The 16,821-nt window shown below is 43.6% G+C and overlaps 1 protein-coding gene across 2 annotated transcripts in view; it reads left to right on the top strand.

Annotated features, from left to right (window-relative positions):
- Positions 1-16,821, top strand: part of ccndbp1 (cyclin D-type binding-protein 1) — a 45,040-nt gene that overhangs the window by 14,689 nt on the left and 13,530 nt on the right. Inside the window, exons 8-10 of one of the 2 annotated variants that reach the window (XM_038803088.1) lie at positions 11,790-12,040; positions 12,242-12,302; positions 13,622-13,668. In XM_038803088.1, the coding sequence (XP_038659016.1) occupies positions 11,790-12,040; positions 12,242-12,302; positions 13,622-13,668 (359 nt within the window). The remainder of the gene's footprint in view (positions 1-11,789; positions 12,041-12,241; positions 12,303-13,621; positions 13,669-16,821) is intronic. The other variant, XM_038803089.1, reaches the window with a different exon arrangement.

Genomic DNA, 16,821 nt, shown 5'->3' with positions numbered 1-16,821 from the left:
TCAGGCAGTGCATTCCAGATCATCACATCTTGCTGTGTGAAGACATGTCTCTTCATTGCACAACTGGCTCTTATGTGTCCTCTGATTAATGACATTTCTGCCACTGAAAATACTTGCTCCTCACTTACTCTGTCAAAACCCTTCATGATTTTGAACATCTTTATTAAATCTCCCTTTAACTTTACCTGCTATTAGGAGAACAACCCCAGCCTCTCCCATTTCGGCACATAATTGAAGACCTGTAACCTTGGATACCATTTCAGTAAATCTCTTGTGCGTACTCACCAAGTGCTTAACTTTGTTCCTAATGTGTGGCCCAGAATCAAACACAATTTATCATTATCTGTAAAAGTTTAGCTTATTGTCCTTTTTTACTCTCTGCTTCTGTTTATGAAGTCAAGGATTCCCATATGCTGCTTAATAACCTTCACAACTTCTCTTTCCACCTTCAAGGATCTCTATACGCATACCCTTTTAAATTATACTATTTTGTATTGTGTCTGTTCATTTTTCTAGCAGAATGCATTCAATTTGATCTGAGGATTTGCCTATTTTACCAGCTTGTTACTATCTTCTTGACTCTTTACATTTCTGAGTAGGAAATTTCACCTGAATTAGGATGGAGTCCAAATGCACTTTGTCCAAATACAAAAAGGTTTGTAAAAAAGTAAGCTCTTCAAACTGAGATTCAAATCTAATATATTTTTGTTTTGCGTTACTTGATTTGGAAATGCACTAAGTATAGTTTAGTAACATATTTTATTTCTGTAGCATGGTTCTGTCAACCTGTAACACCTTACCTTTTGTTCTTTATCCAGGCTTTTCACCTTTTATTTGCTTATAACTTGTTACATCTCTAACTTTTCCCAGATCTGACAAAAGGTCATTGATCTGAAATATTAAACTCTGTTCATCTCCACAGATGTTGCCAAACCCGTTGAGTATTTCCAGCATTTTCTGTCATTTTATTTCTGTCTGACTTTGGGTGAGTTGTCCCCATATTTCAGAATTCTCCTGTGACTTCTGGAATGAGATTAACTAGTTGTCTTCAGTTGCAGCAAAACCATGTGGCAAGCAAATCTATGTGTTCTTACATAAATGTACTTTTGTGAGTTGGAAATGGAACAATGCGTTTCTCATTTAGAACACTTGGTGGCAGTATGCATCCCTGAGTAGAATGCAGGCTCATTAATGTGGATTACCATCAGGGACATTATCTCTGTTTCTCTCCACAGATGCTACCTGACTAGCTGAGGAGTTCCAGAATTTTGTTTCTTATTTAATCTCAATGACTCCTGCTTCCACTTTATGTTTACTAGTTTAGCTGTCTGTCGTAGCTTTTCCTGAATTAGGTTGTCCGTTTGTACTAAATTAGTGTGCGTTTGTGATGTGAACCTATGCTTACTAATATAGTCCAAGTTTCAAGAAAGATTCCTTCTTCATGTTGGATGGAAACTTTGATTTTGTGGATGGTAGAGAGATGATGGTATAGTGGTAATGTTATTGGACTAGTGGTAGAATTTAAATTAGAACATAGAACAGTACAGCACAGAACAGGCCCTTCAGCCCTCAATGTTGTGCCGAGCAATGATCACCCTACTCAAACCCACATATCCACCCTATACCCGTAACCCAACAACCCCCCCTTAACCTTACTTTTTAGGACACTACGGGCAATTTAGCATGGCCAATTCACCTAACCCGCACATCTTTGGACTGTGGGAGGAAACCGGAGCACCCGGAGGAAACCCAGGCAGACACGGGGAGGACGTGCAGACTCCACACAGACAGTGACCCAGCCGGGAATCGAACCTGGGACCCTGGAGCTGTGAAGCATTTATGCTAACCACCATGCTACCAATCAGAAATTATAAGCTAGTCTGGTTATTGTAAAATCCTACCTGGTTCACTAATGTCTTTGGAGAAGGAAATCTGATATCCTTGCGTGGTCTGGCCTACTTGTGACTCCAGATCCACAATAATGTGGTTGACTGTTAATTGCCCTCTGAAATGGCCCAGTGAGCCACAAATGTTGGGTTTCTAATCTATGGATTCACTACAGTGCAGAAGGAGGCCATTTGGCCCATTGAGTCTGCACTGACCTTCTGAAAAACACCCTAACCAAATTTATGCATCCTCTATATCCCCGTAACCCCACCTAACTTGCACATCTTTGGACACTTATGGGGCAATTTAACATGGCCAATCCACCTAATCACATCTTTGGACTGTGGGAGGAAACTGGAGCATTTGGAGAAAATCCAGGCATTTAGGGGAGAATGTGCAAACGCCACAGTCAGTCACCCCAGGCTGGAATCAAACCCGGGTCCCTGGTGCTATGAGGCCACAGTGTTAACCACTGCACCGTGTTGTCCATTTGCCAGTGATGTCCACATCCCATGAAAGAATTAGAAAAAATAAACTTTTCAGAATGTTTTCCTTTTTGCATGCTTAAAAGAGTTAGTGAATGAGTCACCATTTAATTCTGTTCAATTTTAGCTAAAGTAAACCAGTTAGAAAGTGCGTGAAGTTTGCTGTTTGGCTTCTGTAGCAATCAACAGTAGGGATAGTCTCTGACTTCCCTATGGAGAGATATTTGACTTCCACTCAATGGTTCCCCACAGAAGCCAACTTAGACATGCATTGTAATTGGTCCTTTCGTCTCAGTCATTGCCATAGATTGTATGTAGCTGAGGTCTAAGCATTGACCTTTTTAATACCTTTCTAGTTGCAGCCTACGAATCTGAGAATTATACCTACACTGTTTTCTGTCTGTTAACCAATCCTCAATCCATGATGATATAGTAGCCCATCCCCCCACCATGCCATTTCCAAGAGCCGGTGTGGACTCGATGGGCCGAATGGCCTCCTGCACTAAATTCTATGAATCTATGATGATAATCCCTAATTTGTATAATAACCATAAATTTGTGTTGACTCTGTCCAAATCACAATGGTTTTCTTCATGGCTGTAATCATGTTCCTATTAATAAAGCTTCTTACAGGCCATTCATTCATTTCAGTTCACATATTCTAGATTCACATGCCCATTGTGTCATATAGACAATGCGTTTCACAACAGTTGTGTCTAAAAGAAAGTTGTTTATAAGCCTGAATGGTAGCACACATTAAGATCGATCAATCGATTGAGAAATGGATGCTGACAACTGCTATGTTATCAGCCTGTTTAAAATGTAGGTTAGGTTAAAATTAACTGTCTGCAAATGAACAAGATTAGTATCTCTGTATATTGCTGCCAATGACATCTCAATCCAACACCTCTGGCAGCATTTCGAGTGAAAGCATCCTCACGATCGCTATTAGACATTTTGGGGGGGGGGGGGGTGAGGGGGAGGTGGGGGGGGGGGGAAAGGGGAGGTGGGGGGGGGGGGGGGAAGGAGGAAATGTGAGCCGTTTTGTGTGGTGCCTTTTTTCAGTCAGATGAGGCCGGAGAGTTTTGCTGCTTTCGTTCTGTCCCTCTCTAGTTCTGCTGAGATGTCTTTTTGGAAAGTAGTGTTTTGTCTAACTTTTTTCATTTGAAGAAAGTACAGAGAACGTTGTCTGAAATGTCTTCATTTTAACACATTCATAACATTGTTTTACTAGTCAGATTACACTGGTATGGAATTTTATTCAGAATAAATTGCAGCACAGAAATAGTTCAGTTTAACCTGTGCGTGTTAGTGTTCACCCTTCACACCAGCAGTGGTCCTAACTGCATGTGTCTCTACTGTTCCCTTCTCACTTTATTTCCCATCCTTTCAACAATCTATGTAACATATTCAAAAATTTCCATCTCACATTTATTAACATTGAATTCCATCTGTTACATTCCACCAGAATATCAATAATCTTTTGCAGCTTTGTTTGGTCCTCAATTAGTTACCATGCCTCCTATTTTTTTATATAGTCCACTACTTCATATTGCAGCAAGCATTAAGATCAAGTTACTGGAAAAGACCAAGTTATTGAAGTATGCAATGAACAGGGCTCGTCCCAGAATAGTACTCCATTGGGGAAACATGCATCCACTCTGAACAACTGATCTTGGCTCACCTTCTGTCTACCCAAAGGTTGTCCACCATCTGCAAACATAATCCTGGAGTTTGATGGAATAGCCTCCACTTGTCTGGACGAGTCCAGCTCCAGCAACACTCAAGAAACTCAATACCAACCAGGACAAAGCAGCCCACTTAACAGTCATCTCATCTGCCACTTGAAACATTCACTCTCTCCACCACCAGAGCACGGTGGTAACCGTGTACCATCTAAATGATACGCTGCAGCAACTCATCCAACTACCTCAGACCTCTGCCACCCAGAAAAGCAAAAGCAGCAGATGCGTGGAACCACCACCACTTGCAAGTTTCCATTCAAGTCATTCACCACCCTGACTTGGAACTATATCACTGTTCCTTCATTGTCAAAGGGTCAAAAACCTGGAAATCTCTTCCTGACAGCACTATGGGTAGACCTACACCAGATGCTCTGGATGGTGGTGAACCTCTTCGGTGGTGTTGCATTCATCCAGGTAGTATTCCACCACACCCCTGACTTGTGCCTTGGAAGTGGTGGAAAGGCTTTGGGGGAACCAGTCAATGCAGAAAAACCCATCCTCTTAGAAGACAGTAATTTATATGATAACTCCCAGGATGTTGCTGTTGGGGGATTTAACACTGGCAATGCCTTTGAATATCTTGAGGAGTTTGTCATGGTCTTGATTATTGCCATTTTTATGACTATAAGTTGCCACTTAATTGGCCCAAGACTGAATGTCCAGATTTTGCTGCAGGTGGACATGAATTGCGAATGGGACTGAACGTGGGCAATCCGTGGAAATCTTCACATCTCACCTTATACTGGAGTTAAGACCATTGAGGAAGCATTTGAAAATGGTTGAGCCTAGGATCTTTAATTATTGAGCAATGCTCGGTCCCTGCAGAGGAGCTCCTGCAGCGATGTCCCAGGGCTAAGTTCATTGGCCCCAACAACCACAGCCATCTTCCTTTGTGCGCCTGTGGCTTTAATTAGTGGAGCGTTTTGCCCTAATTCCCATTTACTTAAGTCTTGCTGGGGCTCCTTGATACCACACTCCGTCAAAGCTGCTTTCGTGTCGAGGGCCTTTTCTCCATGTTTGGACCAAGGCTGTAATATTTGCCACTGAGTGGTCCAGGTGAAACAGGATGTACTATTTGATAGTACTGTCAATGATCGCTAACATCACATTGTTGATGATCATACTTGTAAATCCTTAGTATTTAATAAATACTAATTAAGATCCAGATGATGTGTCTAAATACTGCTTGAGACAATGGAAGTTAATTTAGACATTCCATGTCATAAACATGAAGCACTCCTGTTTATTATTATCAATATTATCTGATTCCTTTGAACATGGTGATGGTGGTTTCCAGTTGGAATCCATTTTTGGGTTTAGCAAATAGCCCATTTTCTAGGCAGGCTGCTGGAAAATCACTGGGGAATATATCAATCGGACAGCTTTTGGACTTCCTTTGGAAGTGACCAAAGTGAGAGAAAATAATTTGTTCTCGGCCAGTGAGTCGGAGTTGTCTGCACAGGACTAGGCAGTTAATTACAGTATGTTTTTTTGTTTTAGAGTACCCAATTATTATTCTTTTCCAATTAAGGGGCAATTTATTGTGGCCAATCCACCTAATCTGCACATCTTTGGGTTTTGGGGGTGAAACCCACGCAGACACGGGGAGAATGTGCAAACTCCACAGGGACACTGACCCAGAACTGGGATTTGAACCTGGGCCCTCAGCGCCGTTGGCAGCAATGCTAATCACTGTGTCACATGCCGCCCTTAGTTAATTACAATAGCTGTGCCAACCCTTTGACAGCACCTTCCAAACCTGTGGCCTCGACCTCTAGAAGAACAAGGGAAGTTAAGTGCTTGGGCACATGACCACATGTAAGTTCTCCTCCAAGGGTCGCACCTTTGTGTCTGGGAAATATATTGTTATTCCTTCACTATTACACACAATTCTGAAACACTCTCTCCCAGCAGTATTGTGGATGTAAGTGTACCATGTGGACTATTGTGGCCCAAGAAGGTGGCTCAGCATTACCATGTCAACTAAGGACAAGTAGTAAATACTGGCCTTGCCAGTGTTAGCGTCGAAGAATCACTCAGCACTCAGGTCTGTTCCAAAAGTCAAAACAGTTTATTTGTTACGCCAGCAGGGAGCGAGTCTCCAGCTAATATCGAGCTTTCTCCAAAGAACAAAAGGAAACCTCATGATTTATACACTTCTTCGGATAAGTAACAGCCTAGCATGGCTGATCCATGATCCAATCGTTTGTTAACAGGCAGGGTGGGGTGGTGTAATCTGCAATTGAAGGTTTATTCATGACTTTCTGATATTATCAGGCCCCATGTCTCCTGTCCTTATTTATTTGCATATCCACTTCCCCTTAATGTAACCTTGTCAGTGGCTGGCCCCATTGTCCTTTACCCTCATCATCCTTAACTTCTTCGGTGACTGGTCCCATTGTCTGTATTCATGAGGCCATCGTCCTTAACTTTGCCCCCATTATCCTTGACTTTGTCAGTGGCTGGTCCCATTGTCTTTATTCATGAGGATCATCTGGGGCTGTTGATACAGGATGTTCCTACTTAATGGGCTGTTTCTGTCTGACTCAGTGTTGATCTGTTCTCCCAAAGAATGTGGTCAAGTCCCACCAGCTTTGCGTATGTTGTTTTAACCTGAGAGCATTCACTTGCTTCTTGATGTTTGCTACAGAAATTAGACATACAGTATTTGGTTTTTGTGACATGTTAAGTATGCAGGTGCCTCTGCCCGGAAAGTGCCCCCTAACACCAGCAAAACCCACGTGCCATGAATGAATAAAAAAGACCCCACCACTGTAAGCCTTGCTGTGTTTCAGTTCTAGATTGAATTAGCTCACTTAGCCAAGGCAAGCCAACGTGTATTCTTTTTGCTTTATTCATGCTGCGGGGTTCAAAGTGAGGTGAAATGAGTTCAATGCAACTGTTGCTCTAAATCCGTTGCTGACAACAATAAGCAGCTTAATGAAAATGTATTTTATCACATTTCACTAAGTGCTTTCTGTTGATCTACTGAAACCATTCCAGTCATATTTATACTATTATGCCGAATAGTTGCATGGTCGTACAGATCTTGAGTATTGATGTAAAAAAGAGACATGCTGCCGAAGCTTTTCATCTCGCACTCATCAGGCCAGAATTGCAAGAATGCCAAATTTCAAAGGGAACAACAATTTATACTGGTATGGGGAAAAAGGTGGTGATTGATTGGCAAGTTGACTCAGGTTGATATGTTAGCATGGGGAATTCACCAGGCGGCAGTTGAACCCTCAGCTTTTTAGTTTGAAAAAAGCTTAGGACCTGGATATTTCTGTTTGCAAAAGACTGGGCCCCACAAATGAATATATGTAGCTTCTAGCATGTGTAAGTGAGCCACATTGTGAGCTTGACTAATGATCTCAAATTGCTTGTTGATGTAATTATTTGCACAACAATTGGGATTGTTAAGTATTGTCCACTCATGGAGTTGCATCTAATGTTGGTATGTTTTGAGTTTTCTGAGCAGGGGTACTCTGTTGCGAACAGCCGAAGGAACGTGTTTTTTGATATAATCCAACAGTCTGTAGGACATCCAGTCTCCATACTAGCATCATACCGGCACTAAAATTTATATATCCCATTACTCACTTGTGTGGTACGCAGATGTTTTTTGGCTTGATGACCGCATTTTGTTGGTGGAGAATACCACTCCTGTCATTCCTGCATAGTACAGTAGTCCCCCGTTATACCGCGCTCCGCAATACCGCGGTTCGCGATATACGGCGGGGGGGCTTATGGACCCCAACTTACTTGACTCATTTTAAACTCTTTTTGAAACAACACCTTTTTTAGCCACGATGATTAGCCGCGATGATTAGACCGATTAGCAGTGATGATTAGCCGCGATGATTAGACCGATTAGCCGCGATGATTAGCCGCGATGATTAGACCGATTAGCAGTGATGATTACCCGCGATGATTACTGTAGAACGATTAGCCGCGATGAGTAGCCGCGACCGATTAGCCCGATTACCCAGCCATAAAAGGGATACCTTTTCGAGTGCAGGTATCTTCGAGTTCAGTTACTATCGTTCAAAATGTTTAAGCGCAAGTCTTACACAGTGAAGCAAAACATACATTTGATAGACCGGCTTCGAAACGGGGAAACGAAGGCAAAATTATCCAGAGAGACTGGTGTACCAGAGTCAACCCTCCGTGGGTGGGTGAAAGATGAGCCCAATTTAAGAACATATGTTGGGACAGTTTCTCAGAGTGAAGGGCTTACCAGGAAAAAGGCAAGGAACGCTAGTGACATTAACTTGGAGAAGGCTGTGTTCACCTGGTTTGTCCAGGAACAGTCTGGTGGCACCCCCCTATCTGGACCTATCATCAGGACTCAGGCTGAGAAGTTCCATCACCAGCTCCACCCAGAGGACAGCAATTTCGAAGCCAGCAAGGGTTGGCTCCATCGGTTCCAGAAAAGACATGGGATAGGTGCAGTTACCATCAGTGGTGAACAGAGATCCGCCGACTCAGGAGCAGCAGCAGCCTTTCCCGACATCCTCAAGAACTACATGGTGCAAGAGGAGCTGACCCCAGAGCAACTCTACAATGCAGATGAGTCAGGGCTCTACTGGAAGATGCTGCCTGACAAGACCCTAGCTGTCAAGGATGATGCCCACAAGACTCTGGGGTACAAGCAAGCCAAGAACAGGCTCACCATCCTGTTTGCCAGCAATGCCACAGGAACACAAGCTGAAGCCATTGATTGTGGGCAAATTCAAGTCTCCTAGATGCTTTCACCACATCAACATGGAGAACCTACCCATTACCTACCGGAACTCTGGCAAAGCCTGGATGACAGCTTCCTTATTTGAGGAGTGGTTCTTCATGTTCTTCGTACCCAGTGTCAGGGACCACCTTAGTGCCCGCAACTTACCGCAGAAGGCCACACTCCTACTGGACAACTGCTCAGCCCACCCTCAGGGAGATGTTCTCGAGACCAGGGATGGGCAGATCCAAGTGCTCTATCTCCCAAAGAACACCACCAGCAAGATCCAGCCATGTGATGCTGGCATCATTCAGACCTTCAAGTTTGTGTACAAAAAGGAACTGATCCTGGAAATGATAGACTCTCCCCACACTGTCCCAGATTACCTGAAAGCCATCACCATCAAGGATGCCTGTTATCTGGCAGGGAAGGCCTGGGGAGCTGTGATGGAGAAGACCATCGCCAACTGCTGGAACAAGGCCCTAGGAGCAGCACTCCCACGACCCCAACATTACCCGGATGAAGAGGACTTCGTAGGCTTTACTGAAGCAGAGATCAGGGCAGCTGAGGAGAGGCTAGAGGACCACCTGGATGAGAACCTAACACTCCAGGATTGGGTGAACAGGTGGTCAGCAGCAGAGGACGACATGGCACCCGCAGAAACATTCACAGAGGAGGAGATCATCGACCAGGTCACCCAAGAGGAGGCAGAAGAAGAAGAAGAACCCCAGCCCACAGCGGCAAAGAGCCACTCGGATGCCATCACGCACCTGAAGTGGCTCATAGCATACACAGAGCAACAGGACTTCGACCCCATATACATCCTACACCTGAAGAACCTCCAGAGGCAAGCACAAGTCAAGATGAGGAAGGGGATGTGCCAGAAGAAACTCACAGACTTTTTAAAATGATTTTTAAAAATATGCTTGTAAGTACAATTTTAAGTATATTATTGTATGTATATATTATTGTATATATTTTAATAAATTTAAAACTTGATTTAAGACTTGAACGAACTTTGATGTTTTTTATTTGAAACACCCTTCCATTCAGCAATGTTCAGCACAGTCAGCGATGTTTCCTCTCGTTCATTCATTTGGATATCCGCCATCTTGGATATCCGCGGCTCGGATACAACGCGGGTGGCTGTCTTGGACCCGAACACCCGCGGTATAACGGGGGACTACTGTAGTAATGTGAAATGGCTAGCTTCACTTGTTGCTGACATTTTTGAGACACCTTGGTCTTCCAGGGTTATCTGAGGTAGGCTGGGCATTTTTCAGGACTGAAAGTTGCAGCTTTAGGCACATTCAACTGTTTGCGCGATACACATTGAGCAATGATCTGATCGGGGTAGTCATCCCACAGGATAGCTTTGATGTGCCCTATTTCAGCATCAATCTTGCATGGTGGGCAAATTTCTCCAGCCTTATTTACGAGATTGCTGGAAAGCTGATTTTATGAAGCTGTAAAATCCCAATTTGAATGTTGACCAGTGAAGGTAGAGAACGCATGAACAGATTTATCAAATAGCTCCTAGAGGAAATAAATCTGATTAGAATGCTCCATTTCAAAGGTGAATTTGAGCGCAGGTTGGAGTGCGTAAGGAAATCCTTACATGCAGCTGCAGATTCAAATATAGAAAATGTATCATTTATGTATCCGAAATATGCAAGGGATAGGAGGCTAGGGGTTATTCTATCAAAGACGTTTCTCATCGAAATGCACACAAATATTACTGAGAGCTTGTCCTAGAAGGGATCCCAAAACAGCACCATCTATTTGAATATACATGGTGTCTTTAAAAATGAAGTGGCGATGCCGGCGTTGGACTGGGGTGAGCACAGTAAGAAGTCTTACAACACCAGGTTAAAGTCCAACAGGTTTGATTCAAACACGAGCTTTCGGAGCGCAGCTCCTTCCTCACCTGAGGAAGGAGCTGCGCTCCGAAAGCTCGTGTTTGAATCAAACCTGTTGGACTTTAACCTGGTATTAAAAATGAACTCAACTGTGCAGGTTGCCAAGTTAATAAGTTCATCGAATACAAATTCAGACAATGGTGGCACATCTGGATTGCTATGATATAGTCACCCAGCGCAAATGGCTGTTGCTTCCCTGAACAGCACATTGGCTAGCAATGCCAAAAAAGCATATGAATACGGCATTGCTATCAATATGCAAGTTCTGTATAGAATTGCAAAGGTAAAGGTATTATTCACTGTGTATGTGGAAAATTTGCTCAGAACTGGTTGTAGCAATTTGCAGAACCAGCCATAGATAAGATAGGGTCTACTTTTGAGCAGCCATACTCGCTTGCACACAATGAACCTCGAGGACAATCCCATCATATGCACCACCAGGTAGCTCGTTAATCTCACACAAATTAACTTGCTGTCGATCAGGGTTGGTGCGGTCCTGCGATTAGAATTTGGACTCGTTATTAAGGAAGACTTTGTCAATTATGGCCATGCTTGTTGAGGATGACTATTCCTGTCCCTTTGTTGGGCTTATAGATAAATATGTCTTGGTTTGCCTGGAGGCCTTGCAGCACCACCAGATGTTTGCGCTGTCAGTGAAATTCTAGCAAGTCTTTAGGTATCCCACAATATTCGCTAGATTAGTTAGGCGTGCTTTCAGGGACTCAGCATCTTCATTAAATGCTGGTTTGTGGAGGGATAGCTGGGGCTAAAAGAGTTCAAACTCTGCAAATGTCTCTTTTTTCATTTAATGTGGAGTGATCTGGTCTGACTCCTTATTTATGACTCCTGATTGTACTGTCGTAAGGTCACAAATTACTCCTGAATGTAACATGTAAGGGCCAGCATTGGTGCAACTGAAACAATTTCTAAGGCAGATCTGAAATTTGTAACAGTGGACCCTACAGAAATAGCAGTGAGTGAACTGTATCTGTGCTCTTCCAATAATTCAGATAATTGTAATCGGCAGGCTCAGCATGCAGATAATCCAGACCCATTCAGTGACATTTTTGATGATGCAGACTCACGAGAAAATCGGGATACTTACTGGTCAGCAGCAGACAAACAGGTCATGGCACCTTGCTTGGGACTAGTGAAAGCAGCCAAAGCCTGTCTGAAAAAGGTATCTGTAGCCATGACAACTCATGGGATGGTGGACAGCTTACAGCACATAACCCAGTTGGATGATTTGGGTGATATAACCAGTGAAATCAGCCCAAAGTAAGTTTGTATTTTTATTACTGAATGAAAACCTACCTGCAGTTTTAGCATTTTTAATCTTGTCGAGGAGGAGGAGGCAGTGTGTGTTGTAACTGGTGGGGGAATAGCATGCAGTTATATCACTTTATCTGTACTTAAGTACTGTACTGCCTTTGCTACTGTATGGACACACTTGGTAAAGCTATTGTTTTCCTCCTTTAGTGTTGATGAATTGATCTTGAGTCTTTATCCTCCAATGGACTATATGACTGTGCAAATAAACGTGAGTATTTCCCATCCACCTTGAAATACACAACTACTAATATTGGACATACTATGCTTGTCTTGGTTCAGGAAAGTTGTGGGAATAGCAAGATAATTCTGCCTATTCCTTTATGTTTTTGATTACTATTGGAGCAATGTAAATTAATTCTATGAACACACAGTATACATCCTTCCCAAGAAATGCAACAATAGAATGGATATTTGTCAGAACATTGTAGTCCTCATTGTAATCGGGCAGCACGAGTGGATAGCACTGTGGTTTCACAGCGCCAGGGTCCCAGGTTCGATTCCCCGCTGGGTCACTGTCTGTGCGGCGTCTGCACGTTCTCCCCTTGTCTCCATGGGTTTCCTCCGGATGCTCCGGTTTCCTCCCACAGCCCAAAGACGTGCAGGTTAGGTGGATTGCCCATGATAAATTGCCCTTAGTGACCAAAAAAGGTGAGGTGGTTATTGAGTTACGGGGATAGGGTGGAAGTGAGGGCTTAAGTGGGTTGGTGCAGACTTGATGGGCCGAATGGCCTCCTGCACTGTATATTCTATGTAATCCCATATGCCTGCCGGATGTGCAATTGCATTTGTTTCGGCAGCTGTTTTTTCCTGGGCAATTCTTTTTTAGTGACCTTGGATATCTGTTGGCAAATACACAGGTTGGCCTGAGTTATCCACAACCTGTTGTTTTTTGGGTATTTCTCTTTGAGTGTGTGCCTTCTCTGCTCAGTCACTGCCAGGGCGACCTGAGAATCAGCTGTGTGAAAATTTGAGGCACGATATATACACAGGTTTGAATACTGATGCGTTGCTTTAAATTTGATGCAGCACGGTAGCATAGTGGTAGCTCCAGGGTCCCAGATTTGATTCCCGGCTTGGGTCACTGTCTGTGCGGAATCTGCACGTTCTCCTGTGTGTGCGTGTGTTTCTCCGGGTGCTCCGGTTTCCTCCCACAGTCCAAAGGTGTGCAGTTCAGGTGGATAGGCCATGCTAAATTGCCCTTAGTGTTGGGTGGGGTTACTGGGTTATGGGGATAGGGTGGAGGTGTGGGCTTGGGTAGGGTGCTCTTTCAAAGAGCTGGTGCAGACACCATGGGCTGAATGGCCTCTTTCTGCACTGTAAATACTTTGAAATCTATGACTGGACATAGACTTAATCAGCCTCACATTTCTGTTCATTTCTGGTTTGTTACCTCCTTAGAGAACTTGCAAATTGTCATGTGATATATTTGATCATCTCGCATAATCAGTAGAAAGCTGCAGATTTACTGTTTCAGATGTCAGAATATTTTGTTCAATTTCAAGTAATTAAAATGCTCATTTGTTTCAGGCTTCAAAGGTTGCTTTTGTTCTGAACAAAGTTCTGGAAATAACCAAGTGAGTTAAATGAATTGCTGAGAAATTTTACCTAAAATATTCTCACTTCGGCAAGCCCCTAATGGTTGTAACTTCTGTAAAATTGCATTGTGCTTGTGGTATTTGTTTTACCTTAATATTTGAAGGCACCTTCACGTTACTACAGATGCTTTCAGACGTGAACTATGTGCTGCGTCTCTGATTGGAGATGGGGGTCAAATGCAAACTGAGAAGGTAAAATTAGAGCATTCTGGAAGAGAGAACATTCCTGATTCTTCAGTTGAGCATTACCTACCACTAGGTGGTGGGAGTGCCATTTGCTCTCCAAATCCAACTGCATTTGTAGTTGTTCAGAATCATTTCTAATCTAGGCCGAAAAGCCACCTTATTGACATAGAAATAGAATTTGGTTGTTTGGCCCCTCAAGGCTTTTCCATATTCAGTGAAATAGATCATGGGCAATTTGCATTCTAACTCCGGTTTCTTGTCCGGGCTTCTTGCCTTTGCAATTCTTGGCCAGCAAAACTCATCAATCTCTTTTGTTTTTAATTATTTTTGAGCTAGGCTCAACTTTGTGTGGGAGAATTCCGCTATGTTTCCTAACCCCTCCTGAATGGCCTGGCCCTGAAGTTAAGTTTTATTCCAGATGCCCTTACCCATAAAGTGTGGTCTCTGTCCTTCCTATCAAATAACCACTTGACCTTCTAGATTCCAGAGTATAAATTGAGTTTATGTAATTTTCCTCCTCATGTAACTCTTGGAGCCGTGGTAATATTTTGGTGCTCCTGTGCTGCACTCCTTCCAGAGTCAGTATAACCTCTCTAAGGTGGATTGCCCAGAGCTTTACACAATACTCAAGATGTGACCCAAGTAGGCCATTATATAGCTGTAGCAAAACTTCCCTTTGTATTCTAGCCCTGTAGATTCAAAGGCTGAAATGCCGTAAAGCATTTTGATTTTGTCCATGGCCATTGCATTTCAGTAATCTAAATCCTTCTGAACGTCCATTGTTCCTAAACTCACGTGATATTAAAAAGTACATGGGCTGGATTCTAAGTGCCGGCTCAGACAGAGAATCCGCGGGACATTTATGCGGAAAAAATCGTCGTGAACCCCTCACTGATTCCGTGACCGGTGAGGGGCTAGCAGCAGCACCGGGTGAAACTCACGGCTCTCGTGCCGAAAACGGCCAGAGAATGGCCGGGTCCCTGGTTGCGCATGCACACGGACTTGCAGCCGTCATGCTGTACAATATGACGTTGGCGTGCGGGGACCCAACCCATCATTTGCAACCCCACAGCAAATCTCCTGGCCACCCTCCAACGGCCCCCCCCCCAGCCCTCGTGGAAGCCACCCAGTCACAGGACAGATCCCAGCCAGGTGTGGTGGCGCTGGACACAGTCCGCAACTGTCACGCTGTGTTCCCAACCGCTGAGACCACACCTGTCCCTGGCCGCCAGGAACTTGGCCCATCAGGGGCGGAACATCACGGGAGGGCCAGTCGATGATGTGCCAACAGCGTTGTAACGGCGCACGATGCAATGATGCCATTTCCGAGGGGGCGGAGCACGGCTGACTGGCGTTAAATCTACGCGGGCCCCAATTTGGGCGATGAAGTCAATTCTTCACCCAATCGCCGATTACAATATCGGCGTCAGGCGACAGAGAATTCTGTCATGAATTTATTCATTTTAGTCCAAAATGACCTGACGGTTACCGAACTGAAATCCAGCTGCCACAGATGTTCCCACTTAGTTAAGCTGTATGTAAACATCTAATTCACTCGATGTATGCTTTAATGTAGAAAATTTCAATGTGGGCAAGAGATCCCAACCTATCCTGCTGCCTTTCACATATCGTTGAACTCAACATGTTCCTTATTGGTGCAGTATGCATCCTTTTTAAAAAAAGATGGCTATGTGTTTAAGTTATATTCCAACTGTGTTTTTTTAAATGTTAGAATCATGTAACAGTTACAGCATGGAAGGAGGCCTATGTCCATGCTGATCCTCTGCAGGAGCAATTCACTTAGTTTCACTCCTGCTGCATTTAACTTTTGTTACTTTAGTATTCCTTTTATTTGGAGTATCTATGTCACGGTATTCTGCTTGCCACGTTTTTAAACTTGAAGCTTCCAATTTTTAATTAATGATTGTTGCTAGTTTGTTCATTCATTTAATGTCATTTTTACCACCATAATTATCCTTTCTGTTGGGATCTTGATCCCTTTAAGTACAGCCTATCCCAAATGTACTGCTTCCTCCTTTCTGTGTACTGGTGACAGTGTCCCATGAAATGGAACCCCTCTTTCCCATTCTCTTCCTTCAGCCACATGTTCCCTTTCTAAATCAGTTTGTTACTATGCCAATTTACAGGTAGCTCTGGTAATAATCGTGAGATTGCCATTTTTAAGGTCCTGCTGCTGGCTACTCTTTTTTTCCTGCATCACCGGCCCCAACCTTGACAATCTCCTCCCTTTCCAGCCACATATGACACCAGGGGTACACCGTACTATTGATCCTGACTGCAAAGGATGTTAGCTATCCCCCTAATTATTAAATAGTCTATATTAGGCTTCTGTTCCACTTGGATTGGCTCCTATTTCATAGTGTTATAGTTAGTATTCAGTCTGTGCTTCCTGCAGCCTTTAATCCTTATTCTCCTAGGTAGCAATACCTTATACTTGTTGGATAGGACCAGTATCTGTGGGACCTAATTTTCTGCCTCTTCTCGGTTCCCCTATCCTGTTAGAACATAGAACATTACAGCGCAGTACAGGCCCTTTGGCCCTCGATGTTGCACCGACCTGTGAAACCACTCTAAAGCCCATCTACACTATTCCCTTATCATCCATATGTCTATCCAATGACCATTTGAATGCCCTTAGTGTTGGCGAGTCCACTACTGTTGCAGGCAGGGCATTCCATGCTCTTACTACTCTCTGAGTAAAGAACCTACCTCTGACATCTGTCCTGTATAGATCTCCCCTCAATTTAAAGCTATGTCCCCTCATGCTAGACATCACCATCTGAGGCAAAAAGCTCTCACTGTCCACCCTATCTAATCCTCTGATCATCTTGTATGCCTCAATTAAGTCACCTCTTAACCTTCTTCTCTCTAACGAAAACAGCCTCAAGTCCCTCAGCCTTCCCTCATAAGATCTTCCCTCCATAC

The sequence above is a fragment of the Scyliorhinus canicula genome, chromosome 7, assembly GCF_902713615.1.
Source record: "Scyliorhinus canicula chromosome 7, sScyCan1.1, whole genome shotgun sequence".
In the NCBI taxonomy this organism is placed as follows: Eukaryota; Metazoa; Chordata; class Chondrichthyes; order Carcharhiniformes; family Scyliorhinidae; genus Scyliorhinus; species Scyliorhinus canicula.
Note: the sequence above shows the minus strand (reverse complement) of the source record. Positions and strands in the feature narration are given on the sequence as shown.